Raw genomic sequence first — 14,415 nt, forward strand, 5'->3', positions numbered from 1 at the left:
CTAAGCAAGTCTTTTTTTAACAGAGAATTAAGGTTTCAAGTAAAGAACCAATACGTGACTTCTATGAGTTTTGCTTAGAGACTGGATCCTCTCAAGAGTGGGTTCCTGGCCGGGTGTGGTGGCTCATGCCTATAATCCCAGCACTTTGGGAGGCTGAGGCGGGTGGATCACTTGAGATCAGGAGTTTGAGACCAGCCTGGTCAACATGGCAAAGTTCCATCTTTGTTAAAAGTATAAAAATTAGCCGGGCATGGTGGTGCACGCCTGTAATTCCAGCTACTTGGGAGGCTGAGACAGGAGAATCACTTGAACCCGGGAGGCGGAGGTTGCAGTGAACTGAGATCGTGGTACTGCATCCCAGCCTAGGCGACAAAGTGAGACTTCATCTCAAAAAAAAGAGTGGGTTTCCAGACCAGGGGCATTGTTGCCAGTTGAAACAGAGGTACAGGCTGCCCTCATTCCTTCCAGCCTTTCATTTAATACATATTCTATTTAATACATAGGGCACACATATTTAAAATCTGACTTGCTTTAACTGCCTTCTCAAGGTGCAGATTAGGGTGTACTATTTGATGGAGTATGGTATCACTGCTTTGTTTTGTTTTGTTTTGTTTTGTTTTTGTAGAGACAGAGTCTTGCTCTGTTGCCCAGGCTGGAGTGCAGTGGCACGATCTTGGCTCAATGCAACCTCCACCTCCCGGGTTCAAGCAGTTCTCCTGCCTCAGCCTCCCAAGTAGCTGGGACTACAGGCACACGCTGCTATGCCCGGCTAATTTCTTTTGTATTTTAGTAGAGATGGGGTTTCACCGTGTTGCTCAGGCTGGTCTCCAACTCCTGAGCTCAGGTAATCAGCCCATCTCAGCCTCCCAAAGTGCTAGGATTACAGGCATGAGCCACCACACCGGGCTGGTATCACTGTTTTGATACACTGTTGGTGCCTCTTTTTGAAATTAGTTGCTATCTTCAGGGACTTAGGGATGGCAGAGCCTTTTAGCTACCACTATCTTGTTTGGCTGCAAACCCAGTCAGCAGTTATTGAATGTTATTTCAGTCTGACAGCTGTTTGGTTTCTTCAGTGACTAAGTAATTTGGTACTTCCCAGTGTCAATTGTTGCCCAAGTTGTAGAAAGAAAGAAAGAAAGAAAGAAAAAAGGAAAGAAAGAAAGGAGGGAGGGAGACTATCCGAATCCCTGTCATCAGTTTAATAGCTCGAAATCAATGCAGAGTCTGTAGCGTGGTTTTCTTTGTTTACCGGAGAAGCTGGCATTGCCGTCAGGTCCTAGGTCTGCAACTAGTGATATGTCTGACTCATATAAATGCTTGTAGGCACCGTCTGCCTGAATGTCTCATTTCTAGGGCTTCTTAGAAGTAGCAATAGCTTCTTTCACCTATCTCTACCTAAGAAACCTGCAGATACCAAACTCCTTGAGGCTGGAAAGGATATGTAGAAGAGTCTTGGCCTTGTGCCTCCTTTCTACCCATGAGGGGTAACTATAAATAGGAAATTATCCAAGTCCTTATTTCCTTCAGAGCACACAGAAACCTTTCCTTTTCCTTGCATTTCTCGGAGCAAATAGCATAAGCACCAAGCACATCATTGAGAGAAAGGAGGAAGGGCAGCACATTGTTAAAAAAATTTTTTTTAAAAAAGAATGAAAGCTACAGTATAATCCAACTATTTAGTAAATTACAAATCGATTAATGTAGGCATTGAGTCCATTTCTGTTGGGCTGTTTCTTAAAATTTGCAGTAAGCACTAAAAAAATCACTTTAGTTGAAGAAAAAGTGGGATGTGTTGAGGCTGCATTTATACAGGCTCATGTGCATGTATGTATACAGATTATGTAATTTTTTTCCCCTAGGGACTCAATAGATCTTGATAATCCACAGGAGAACATTAAGGCCACCCAGCTCCTGGAGGGCCTGGTGCAGGAGCTGCAGAAGAAGGCGGAGCACCAGGTCGGGGAAGATGGGTTTTTACTGAAGATCAAGCTGGGGCACTACGCCACGCAGCTCCAGGTGGGTGTGGGCTCTGGGGTCACACTTAATTATCTTCCCTCGGGGGTCTTCTTCCTGTAGAGACTTTCTTTCTCTCCTTCAGTCCAGCATTGTTGAGTTATATGTACATGCATAAGGTTCTTGTCGTTTGGTTTTGGTCTTTTTTTTTTTTTTCACTTTTTATTTGAGAATAATTTCAAACTTCCAGAAAGTCACAAGAATCATACAAAGATTCCCCACATATGCCCATATTCACCTATTGTTGACTTTTACGTTGTCATATACTCCTCGCTGTCTTTACACACACACGTTTTTCAGTCACTGGAGAGTAAGTTGCATACCTTGTGTCCCTGTACCAGTAAGTACCTCTGTGCATTTTCTTTTTTTTATTTTTATTTATTTATGTATTTATTTTTGAGACGGAGTCTTGCTCAGTCACCCAGGCTGGAGTGCAGTGGAGCGATCTCAGCTCACTGCAACCTCCGCCTCCTGGGTTCAAGCGATTCTCCTACCTTAGCCTCCCAAGTAGCTGGGACTACAGGCTCCGGCCACCATGCCTGGCAATTTTTTTTTTTTTTTTTTTTTTGTATTTTTAGTGGAGACGGGGTTTTGCCATGTTGGCCACGATGGTCTTGAACTCCTGATCTCAGGTGATCTGCACCTCAACCTCCCTAAGTGTTGGGATTATAGGCATATGCCACCATGCCCGGTCCCTCTGTGCATTGTCTTTTTTTTTTTTGAGATGGGGTTTCACTCTTGTTGCCAGGCTGGAGTGCAGTGGCGTAGTCTCGGCTCACTGCAACCTCCGCCTCCTGGGTTGAAGTGATTCTCCTGCCTCAGCCTCCTGAGTAGCTGGGACTACAGGTGCATGCCACCACACCCGTCTAATTTTTGTATTTTTAGTAGAGATGGGGTTTCTCCATGTTGGTCAGGCTGGTTTTGAACTCCTGACCTCAGGTGATCTGCTTGTCTTGGCCTCCCAAAGTGCTGGGATTACAGGCGTGAGCCACTTTGCCCGGCCCCTCTGTGCATTTTCTAAGAATGAACCTTGTCTTGTGTGGTTATAATACACTGATCAACTCCACTAAATTTAGCATTGATATAATACTTTTAGGTACTCTTCTGGATTTCCATTTTGTCACCTAACTCAAGCATGTCCTTTAGGGTATTTTCCCGCTGCAGCCAAGAATCCAGTCCAAGACCACACACTGCATCTAGTCATCATGCCTCTTTAATCTCCTTTAATCTGGAACCGTTTTGCAACCTTACTTTGTCTTTCATTACATTGACATTTTAAAATAATTAGGCTGGGTGCAGTGGCTCACACCTGTAATCCCAGCACTTTGGGTGGCCGAGGTGGGCGAATCATCTGAGGTCAGGAGTTCAAGACCAGCCTGGCCAACATGGTGAAACCCCATCTCTACTAAAAATACAGAAATTAACTGGGTGCGGTGTTGGACACCTGTAATCCCAGCTACTCAGGAGGCTGAGGCAGGAGAATCGCTTAAACCTGGGAGGCGGAGGTTGCAGTGAGCCGAGACCATGCCATTGCACTCTAGCCTGGGTGACAAGAGGGAAATTCCATCTCAAAAAATAATAATAATTCATGTACCCCCTGCTTTTTAAAGATAAAATGTTCCTCATTTGGGGTTTGTCTGATGTTTCCTCATGATTACGTTAACGTTGCACATCTCTGAGCCGACTTTTAAATATAGTTGACTATCCACGTCCGTGGGTTCTGCATCCTCCGATTCCACCAACCGCAGCTCAGAAATAGGAAAAGAAAAAAAGTAACAATACAACGATTTTAAAAATACAAACAAAGATATGACAGAACAGCTATTTACATAGCATTTCCTTTGTGTTAGATAATATAAGCAATCTATAGGTGGTTTAAAGTGTATGAGAGAATTGCATGGGTTCTATGCAAAATGATGCCATTTTGTATAAGGAACTTGAGCATCTGCAGATTTTGGTATCCAAGAGGGTCCTGGAACCAGCCCCCACAGATACCAAGGGACAACTGTAGGTGACACTGTGTCCTTCTCGGGTATCACATTCAGACGGGCTGTGTCCCTCGTCCCCTCATTGGTGTTAGTAGTTTTGATTGCCCAGTTGAGGGTGGTGTCCAGTGTCTCCTCTGGCGAGGCTTTTAAAACTTACTTATTCCATTTTTAAGAATGTTCCCCAGATACTTTAGGCAAATTAAGATGCAAAAAATAAAACAGCACTTTGGGAGGCCAAGGCCGGTGGATACCTGAGGTCAGGAGTTTGAGACTAGCCTGGCCAACATGGTGAAACCCCATCTCTACTAAAAAGACAAAACTTAGCCAAGCATGGTGTCGGGCGCCTGTAATCCCAGCTACTCGGAAGGCTAAGGCAAGAGAATCACTTGAACCCGGGAGGTAGACGTTGCAGTGGGCCGAGGCTGTGCCACTGCACTCCAGCCTGGGCAACAGAGTGAGACTCAGTCTCAAAAAAAAAAAAGGAAAAAAGAAGTAAAACAGTCTTACCTTTTCACTGTAATTGGGTTTCCATGATGTGCCTTCTTATTCCTGTTGGTGTTGGAGGAACAGTATCTCCTGTGATTCAGGAGGTCCCTCAGGAGGCTCCCCATCCTGAGGCATGGATAAGGCCCATAGTGTGGAATGGCACAAATTGATGTCTGCTGTTGGATTCTTTCAGAACACGTATGACCGCTGTCCCATGGAGCTGGTCCGCTGCATCCGCCATATATTGTACAATGAGCAGAGATTGGTCCGAGAAGCCAACAATGTGAGTGTCCCATATGTGTGGGGAGGGCAGTCGGGAAGTCTCTTCTTACCCACCTCTCTCTGGACCCACCTTTGTCAAGGTGACTCAGGGTGCACTACTGGTGTCTCTTTAAAGAGAGCATCGTCCAACTGGCCGGGCGCGGTGGCTAAAGCCTGTAATCCCAGCACTTTGGGAGGCCGAGACGGGCGGATCACGAGGTCAGGAGATCGAGACCATCCTGGCTAACACGGTGAAACCCCGTCTCTACTAAAAATACAAAAAACTAGCTGGGCGAGGTGGCGGGCGCCTGTAGTCCCAGCTACTCTGGAGGCTGAGGCAGGAGAATGGCGTAAACCCAGGAGGCGGAGCTTGCAGTGAGCTGAGATCCAGCCACTGCACTCCTGCCCGGGCGACACAGCGAGACTCCATCTCAAAAAAAAAAAAAAAAAAAAAAAAAAGAGAGAGAGCATCGTCCTAAGGGGCACAAAAGAAATAGGAGATGTGACTGACTGCAGCCTAGCACTTTGGGAGGCTGAGGCAGGCAGATTGCCTGAGCCCAGGAGTTCGAGAGCACCCTGGGTAACATAGTGAAACCCTGTCTCTACCAAAAATACAAAAAAATAAATTAGCTGGGCACGGTGGCACATGCCTGTAGTCCTAACTGTTCGGAAAGCTGAAGTGGGAAGATCCCTTGAGCCCAGGGGGTAAAGGCTGCAGTGAGCCATGATCGCACCCCTGCACTCATGGGTGATGGAATGAGACCCTGTCTCAAAAAAAAGAGAAAAAGAAAAGAAATAGAAGATATGGTCTTTGATCTTAACTGATTTATAACCTTGATGAGATTGCAACCACAAAACAATATGAACAAGTGCAAAGTAATTTAACCTCAACTGAGTAATTTTTTAGTAAAGGCCTGCTCATATTCAGGTGAGGATGCTTAGGAAAGACTTTTCCCTAGCCCTGAATCAGGTGAGAGTGGTCTGACCAGGTCACTTACAGGGCTGGGTTCACAGAGACCTTGTTTATGTCTCCCCCATCACTTCATCCTGGGGTCTCCAGGATGCCTGTGAGAGGTCTGGCCTCTTCCATGGTGGAAGCAAATGATTCCATCATGAGAATATTTTGAGTGAGGACACAGATGATGTGTGTTCACACGGCCCTGCTCCCCATGGCTTCCCTAATGCTTAATGCCATCCTTGCATTGGGTCAATGAGTGGAAGAGGAATCACTCCACCTCCTCATTAGTAGGAAAACCCACGTGACACTGGAACAGGTTATGTTCTAGTCTCTCCAAAGGTAATTCAGTGAACCCCATTTAGGATACTCTGGTGGAGGTCAGATCTGAAATGGAAGCTTCTCCCATGCTTTGTGATCTGAACCGTGATCTGTCCGCTCCCCTGTTTCTCACTTTTCCCACTCCACCCTGTGTCTCACAGATGACGTTTGCTATTCCTCCTGACTTGAAATTTACCTTTTAGGGTCTTAGCCCAGTTGCAGGAGCTGGCATAGGCTTTTCCTGGGGATTAAGGCCTCAGGCTTCCTCCCATTCCCACCACCTTGCACTGCCCCCCATCTGTTCCCAGGGTAGTTCTCCAGCTGGAAGCCTTGCTGACGCCATGTCCCAGAAACACCTCCAGATCAACCAGACATTTGAGGAGCTGCGACTGGTCACGCAGGACACAGAGAATGAGCTGAAGAAGCTGCAGCAGACTCAGGAGTACTTCATCATCCAGTACCAGGAGAGCCTGAGGATCCAAGGTGAGGCGCGGTGGAGGCACAGTGTGCATCCTGAGGGTGGGCGTGGGGACTGGAAAGCAGCTCCAGTGGGGTTGGGAGAAAGCCCATTTTCCATTCGGAGGCAGCAACCTTTCTCTGAGTAGCAGGGATTTATTTGCATTGAAGACAGTACTGAGAGGATGAGATTTAGGAAGGGGAGATGGCAGGGCGCCTGCCCTTGAGTGCGTGTCTCGCTCAGGTCCCCACATCCAGGAAGCTTCTGAGCTGCCACAGAAGACATTTCCTCTTTTGAGAAGGAGCTCACAGTCTAAATAAACACTAGCAGGCAATACTTTTGTATATAGTAGGCATATTATAAGTGGAACGTTACTGAAATGATAAATAGAAATTATATAATTACATGTTTAAAAAATTTTCTGGCTGGGCACAGTGGCTCACGCCTGTAATCCCAGCTCTTTGGGAGGGTGAGGCGGGTGGATCACCTGAGGTCAGGAGTTCGAGACCAGCCTGGCCAACATGGTGAAACCCCCTCTCTACTAAAAATACAAAATTAGCTGGGCATGGTGGCACATGCATGTAATCCCAGCTACTTGGGAGGCTGAGGCACGAGAATCTCTTGAACCCGGGAGGCGGAGGTTGCAGTGAGCGAAGATATCACCATTGCACTCCAGCCTGGGTAAAAAGAGCAGAACTCTGTCTCAAAAAAAAAAAAAAAAATTATAAGCTGGGAGTGGTTTTGCACACCTGCAATCCTGGTGCTTTGGGAGGCCAAGGCAGGAGGATCACTTGAGGCCAGTAGTTTCAGACTAGCTTAGGTAACATAGTAAGACCCTATCTCTAAGGAGGAAAAGAAACCTTTCTAAGCAGGGACGTGTAAGTACTAAGGACCCGTATTTGTAGTAACTGATTTCTGATGTTCTGTGCAGTTATTCACAAAGGTCTTCCTGGAGCAGAGTACACTTAACGCTCCTTGGGTAGCCCTTATGGACAAAGCTCCCTTAGCCTGGTATAAATCCTGCTTAGTACTTACAGCACAAAGAGCTTCAGTTTGTGGTGAGGCTGTGGAGCCCCACCAGCGCCCCCTCTTGACCCTGTAGCAATTTGGCAGTTTAAGCTTTAATAGTTTCCTCTCTATGCTTCCATGCCCAGCTCAGTCTCAGAGAAGCTTTGGCTCAACCACCCAGCCCCTCCAAACACACACACACAGAGCACACATACACACCACACACACCACACACACAGACACACAGCACACACACCCCCCATACACAGACACACAGCACACACACACCCCACACAGCACACACACAACACACACACACAGAGCACACTCACACTCCACAGACACACAGCATACACACACACTCACCATACGTAGCACACACACACACACCATGCACACAGACACACAGCACACACACACACATAGCACATGCTCCTCTAATTCCATGTATGTAGGTTCCATCTTATGTCTATAGTGATATTATTTATTTACTCTTTCTCTTCTCCACTGGAACATAAATCTTGAAGAAGGGACTATATCTTTTATCTCTGTACCCTGAGGCCAGCACAATGCCTGAAACATAAGAGTTATTGAGTAAAGGTTGAAAGGATGATTCTAGCATGTCTTCCTTTTATCTGAACCCATCCTAGACTGGCCCCAGAAGAAGGGCAGCTCCTTCTGAGAATGGAAACAAAAGATTTGGGGCTGTTATTCCTACCCAAGTCCTTAGACTGTCGACAGTATTTCTGATCCCATGCCTGACTTTTCTGTTTCCTGTGTGTGGTAGTGGATTAGGTTTGGATCCATCATGCAGTGTCTTCTCAGTCCCATTTGTCAAGTTCACTCAGCAGAAACACAGACTGTTGATCCGCTTTTGCCAGGGAAGGCTCAGCTGCCTCCGGTGGAGTAGGGAAATTGCTTCTTGTCTCCCTGGTCTCCTTACCAAAAGCTTCTGCAAATTTCCAGGAGAGACCTAAGTGGGTCTGTTGCATAGGAAGGCTGGGCCCAGGTGTTGGGATCACCACCACCCTCCCTGTGGCTGGGCAGGATTCCCGTGGTAGCCATGCAGACGCCTCGGATCTGTCCGTGCCTGGATGATCCTCTTCCTGCTCTATACCTGCAGTGAGATTGGAGCCATATTTCTGAGTTCTAGCTCTGGGCTGTTCCCGGCTACATAGAGTTGCTTTTGTCTGTCCCAGCTTGTGCATCCCATGGGGCAGGGCTGGGGTCAGGGTGACATGACCCTCAGGGGCCAGCCAGGAGCTCGACTGAGACATGCTGATGCGCGCATCTTCTGACTCAGCTCAAGCAAGGATGCTGGGCTGTTGAGAAGGAGATGGGAAGGGATTAATAGTCCCAGCGTAGTGGAGAGGGGCTGTTGTTGGGAGGGGGGTGGGCCTGCTGGTGGTGGCTGTAACTGTGGACATGTCTAGTTTCTTAGGCTGGGTTATTGATACACAGGTGCTCCTGTGTTCCATGTTCCCTGTGTCTTACCTATTTCATAGTAATTTTTAAAAGGTAGTGAGGCCTGACTCCTCACAGATGGTGTGGAGAGAAGCCACCTCCCTCCGGCCTCCCTTTCCTGAGAGAATCTTGGTGGCTCTGCATCCCCAGTGGCCCTGGACATGCTCTCCTCTGCTGTCTGTCTGTCTGTCTCCCCTGGTTGGTGAGCTGGGCTCACAGTGAGCCAACCTGGACAAACATGCTGGGCCCCTTCCGGCCCCTCGAGAATCTCATCCTCCCCTGAGGGCGAACTGCTGTGCTCAGGGACGAGACAGAGCCGCCGGGGCCGGGGATCCCTGAGGAGGCCTCGCTGCGGGAGGGATGGGGCAGAGCAACTGCTTGTCTCTGTCACCTCTTCTCTCTGTCCTGTTCCCCATTAACCAAGAAGGACGAACCTCACACAGAGCTCACCCATGCCAGGAAGCTTTCTGGCATCTTCCATGTCCTCATGTATTTAATCTTCAAGCGCCCCACTGAGGCAGGTGCCAAGAATCTCCTGTTTTACATGTGGAGAAGCCAAGGCACAGAAAGGAAAGTGATTTGCCCAGATTCACCCACAGTCAAGGGCATGGGCACGCTTGCACCCCAGACAGCCTAGACCCATGCCGGGCTGTGAGAAGAGGGCTGGCAGCTCTGTGGGGCAGGCGGGCAGCAGACAGGCGGGCCTCTTCCCCAGCTGCCCCAGCACTCGGGTACCCCCAGAGGGGACGCTCAGAGTCAGGAGGCCGGCGAGCAGGGCCCAGAGGCACCTCCTGAGGCGCCCATTCATCTTGCCCCCGCTGTCTGTCAGGAACCCTGACTTGCCCTTCATGCAGTATCTGAGCCTGGGAGGGTCTCGCTCCAGAACGGGTGAGTGCGCTTCCCTGGGCCTCCTGTTGGACACTGGGAGGTGACGGTCATGGTTTCCTATCCCTTCCTCTAGCTCAGTTTGGCCCACTGGCCCAGCTGAGCCCCCAGGAGCGTCTGAGCCGGGAGACGGCCCTCCAGCAGAAGCAGGTGTCTCTGGAGGCGTGGCTGCAGCGCGAGGCACAGACGCTGCAGCAGTACCGCGTGGTGAGTGGGGTCCTGGCCTTCTCCTGGGCGTGGGTGCCATGAAGTCAGTCTCTGGGGACCTGAGGGAGGGCTGGGGCCCGGATGAGAGCAGAACCTGGGAGGGCAGGAGGCATATTTTTTTGGGAGCCATGCAAGGCAGAGCAGCTTGGGGAGAGGAAATGGCCTGGGCCCTGCTCTACCATTTCCCAGCGAGGCCCTGCAGTGTTCTCTGGGAGCCCAGAAGGGGCTGCTCTCCTCCCTTCCCTCAGGAGCTGGCCGAGAAGCACCAGAAGACCCTGCAGCTGCTGCGGAAGCAGCAGACCATTATCCTAGATGATGAGCTGATCCAGTGGAAGCGGCGGCAGCAGCTGGCCGGGAACGGCGGGCCCCCCGAGGGCAGCCTGGACGTGCTACAGTCCTGGTAATGGTGTGGGGCGGCCAGAGGGCAGGGCAGGAGGGGCTGGTGGGGACCCTGGCTGCTTCTGCCTCCTGTGCTGGCTCCTGCAGCAGGCCCCCTCCATCCTGGGACAGCTCTTGTTTCTCCAGGGGGCCTGGTTCCTGAATCAGACTTTGGTCCCCCATCCCGTGCACCTGCCCCAGGAAGGGGGCTGCTGTCCTGGGGGTGGGAGAGAGCTCGGGGGTGTGGGGTGATGCTCGGGCTGTTTGGGCCTAGGCAGGGTCGCCCCTCCTGTGTACATTTCTAATTCTGGGAGGCAGGGAGCTCTGCTCTTCCCATGGGTGGGAGGTGTGGTGAAAGCACAGAGCCTTCCTGCAGGAGGGGGAGCTGTGTCTTGGGGCCTGGCGTCTGTCTGAAGAAGTCATTGTCCTCCTGTTGGCCTTGGGGCTCCCGTGCAGGTGTGAGAAGTTGGCCGAGATCATCTGGCAGAACCGGCAGCAGATCCGCAGGGCTGAGCACCTCTGCCAGCAGCTGCCCATCCCTGGCCCAGTGGAGGAGATGCTGGCTGAGGCCAACGCCACCATCACGGACATCATCTCAGCCCTGGTGACCAGGTGACTGCTGCCTGTTGGCCATGCCCAGGAGCTTGGGGCAGCTCCAGACTGCGTGTGGGGGGCCGCAGGTGCCTTCCAGACCAGCAGATCCGCTTTGTGCCTCTCATCCCTCCCCACTCCATCTCCAGTTGCTGTGACTGCTGGGTGCCGCCCTTGCCCGGTTTCTCCTGTGGACACTGCAAGAGATGCCCTTGGGCCGCAGCCCATGCCAGCTGCTGTGTTATCTCACTCCCCTCTCCATCCTTTCCCTGGACTCTCATGGCTTCCCCAGGAACAGAGGCTGTGGCCGTGCTTTTCACCTCCTGAGCCCCGCGGGAGGCAGCCCCACCCCCACCACAGGAGGACTGAGAGCCCTTTCCCCTGTGCCAACCCCTCATCGTACGTCTGTCCCTGTGTCCCCTGCAGCACATTCATCATTGAGAAGCAGCCTCCTCAGGTCCTGAAGACCCAGACCAAGTTTGCAGCCACCGTGCGCCTGCTGGTGGGCGGGAAGCTGAACGTGCACATGAACCCGCCCCAGGTGAAGGCCACCATCATCAGTGAGCAGCAGGCCAAGTCTCTGCTCAAGAACGAGAACACGCGCAAGTAATTGTGCAGCTTCTTCTCATTCCCTGCTACTTGTCTCGTGTCCTGGCAACAGGAAGAAAAAGAATTCTGCCTCCTGTGTCAGATCCTTGTTTGCCCTTCTGGCCTCTTCTGGGCATCAGCAAAGGAATATAAGGAAGTTCTTGGGTCTGGCACAGTGGCTCACGCCTGTAATCCCAGCACTTTAGGAGGCTGAGGCAGACAGATCACCTGAGGTCAGGAGTTCAAGACCAGCCTGACCAACATGGTGAAACCCCATCTCTACTAAAAATACAAAAAATTAGTCGGGCATGGTGGTGGGCGCCTGTAATCCCAGCTACTTGAGAGACTGAGGCAGGAGAATCCCTTGAATCTGGGAGGCAGAGATTGCAGTGAGCCGAGATCACACCATTGTACTCCAGCCTGGGAAACAAGAGCAAAACTCCGTCTCAAAAAAAAAAAAAAAAAAGAAAGAAAAGAAAAGTTCTCCTAGGAACTGTTTTCTGTGAAGATAGTTTGATCTTGTTTCATTTTGTAGAGATACGTCCGAGAACCTTACATGTATATGTTATGTAGCTAACATTTCCTCTAAATGACGTACATTTTTAGCAAACTTCTCTATTTCCTGCTACCCCAAATTATATTATTTACTCCACATGTCCTGAGACCCTGGCATGGGTTTGGAGCTGGTCTCTCTCTGATTTGCAGTGATTACAGTGGCGAGATCTTGAACAACTGCTGTGTCATGGAGTACCACCAAGCCACAGGCACTCTTAGTGCCCACTTCAGGAATATGGTGAGGGTGGAAGAAGAGGAAGAATGAATTTTTCCCTGTTCTTTGAGGAGAACAACTTTCATCTGATGTTTCATCTTTGTATTTCTCCTTTGCAGTCCCTGAAACGAATTAAGAGATCAGACCGTCGTGGGGCAGAGTCAGTGACAGAAGAAAAATTTACAATCCTGTTTGAATCCCAGTTCAGTGTTGGTGGAAATGAGCTGGTTTTTCAAGTCAAGGTAAAGCCTTCCCTAAGCTCTGGGTGTGCATGTGTGTGTATGTGGTGTACTTTATGTTACAAAATAATTTTTTTTATCACATAGCATCTTCTTTTTGACTATTGGTCAACTGAAAACAGACCGACCTCACCCTGAGAACTGTATCACTTAGATTCTCTTAAGATATGAACAAAGCCTGAGCACAGTGGCTCATGCCTGTAATCCCAGCACTTTGGAAGGCTGAGGCAGGCAGGTCACTTGAGGTCAGGAGTTCAAGACCAGCCTGGCTAACACAGTGAAACCCCATCTCTACTAAAAAGTACAAAAATTAGCCAGGCTTGGTGGCACATGCCTGTAATCCCAGCTACTCAGGAGAATCACTTGAACCTGGGAGGCTGAGGTTGCAATGAACCGAGATTGTGCCACTGCACTCCAGCCTGGGCAAAAGAGTAAGACCCTGTCTTTAAAAAAAAAAAAAAAAAAAGACAGGAACAAACAAGGCCCAGTGCAGTGGCTCACATCTGTAATCCTAACACTTTGGGAGGCCAAGGCAGGAGTTTTGCTTGAGTTCAGGAATTCCAGACCAGCCTGGGCAACATAGTGAGACCCCATCTCGACAAAAATAAATAAATAAATAAATAAATAAATAAATAAATAAATAAAATAAAAAATAGGCCAGGCATGGTGGCTCAAACCTGTAATCCCAGCACTTTGGGAGGCTGAAGCGGGTGGATCACGAGGTCAGGGGTTTGAGACCAGCCTGGCCAACATGGTGAAACCCCGTCTCTACAAAAAATACAAAAATAGCTGGGTGTGGTGGTGTGTGCCTGTAATCCTAACTACTGTGGAGGCTGAGGCAGGAGAATCACTTGAACCTGGGAAGCGGAGGTTGCAGTGAGCCTAGACTGCGCCATTGCACTCCAACCTGGGTGACAGAGCAAGACTCCGTCTCAAAAAAATAAAAATAAAAAATAAAACATGAACAAACAATAATGAACTGAACTAGCTGGAGAGATAGACTACAAAATGGATTATGAGAAGCATTACTCGGGATGAATTTGAGTAAAGATTGTGGTAAGTTTTAAATTTGTTATTTGTATTTTTTCCCAGAAATGTCTCCAATAGTCTCTTTTCTCTCTCCTGTTCTCCATATAACTTTGAGAAACTTTATCCTTCAGAAATATCTAAGCAACATTGCTTGTAAAATATTTAAAATTTCTAAGATTGTGCCAGTGTGAAAAGTCATATTATTCCTGGGGCCATTTAGATTCTGTGTGTGAGAGGAACATTAACTGAAACTTGGAAAATAAAAGCGTTGTGATAATAAGAAAAAAAAAAGCAGGGAAGGAGAAGAACTTGAGGCTCGTGGGCGCTCAGCCTTCTCTTGTGTCTTTTTAGACCCTGTCCCTGCCAGTGGTGGTGATCGTTCATGGCAGCCAAGACAACAATGCGACGGCCACCGTTCTCTGGGACAATGCTTTTGCAGAGCCTGTGAGTGGATTCCTCGGGCATGTGGGTCCCAAAATCAATGCCAGTGTCATGAATCTCATTCACGTATTATCCCTTTAAAAAGCATAGGAAAAGGCCGGGCACAGTGACTCACACCTGTAATCCCAGCACTTTGGGAGGCCGAGGTGGGTGGATCACCTGAGATCAGGAGTTCGAGACCAGCCTGGCCGATATGGCAAAACCCTATTTCTATTAAAAAATACCAAAAAATTAGCTGGGCGTCATGGCACACACCTGTAATCCCAGCCACTTGAGAGGCTGAGGCACAAGAATCACTTGAACCCGAGCAGCAGAGATTTCAGTGAACCAAG

At 49.2% G+C, this 14,415-nt stretch overlaps 1 protein-coding gene across 5 annotated transcripts in view; it reads left to right on the forward strand.

The window, feature by feature from the left end:
* The window catches only part of LOC103243413 (signal transducer and activator of transcription 5B), an 89,239-nt gene that overhangs the window by 57,825 nt on the left and 16,999 nt on the right, over nucleotides 1-14,415 (forward strand). For 4 of the 5 annotated variants that reach the window (XM_037993183.2, XM_073005301.1, XM_037993182.2 and 1 more), the window contains exons 3-12: nucleotides 1,863-2,019; nucleotides 4,684-4,773; nucleotides 6,336-6,510; nucleotides 9,918-10,048; nucleotides 10,297-10,448; nucleotides 10,883-11,038; nucleotides 11,444-11,623; nucleotides 12,311-12,398; nucleotides 12,494-12,616; nucleotides 13,994-14,086. In XM_037993183.2, coding sequence (XP_037849111.1) covers nucleotides 1,863-2,019; nucleotides 4,684-4,773; nucleotides 6,336-6,510; nucleotides 9,918-10,048; nucleotides 10,297-10,448; nucleotides 10,883-11,038; nucleotides 11,444-11,623; nucleotides 12,311-12,398; nucleotides 12,494-12,616; nucleotides 13,994-14,086 — 1,345 coding nt within the window. The remainder of the gene's footprint in view (nucleotides 1-1,862; nucleotides 2,020-4,683; nucleotides 4,774-6,335; nucleotides 6,511-9,917; nucleotides 10,049-10,296; nucleotides 10,449-10,882; nucleotides 11,039-11,443; nucleotides 11,624-12,310; nucleotides 12,399-12,493; nucleotides 12,617-13,993; nucleotides 14,087-14,415) is intronic. The other variant, XM_008012650.3, reaches the window with a different exon arrangement.

The sequence above is a fragment of the Chlorocebus sabaeus genome, chromosome 16, assembly GCF_047675955.1.
Source record: "Chlorocebus sabaeus isolate Y175 chromosome 16, mChlSab1.0.hap1, whole genome shotgun sequence".
Lineage (NCBI taxonomy): Eukaryota > Metazoa > Chordata > Mammalia > Primates > Cercopithecidae > Chlorocebus > Chlorocebus sabaeus.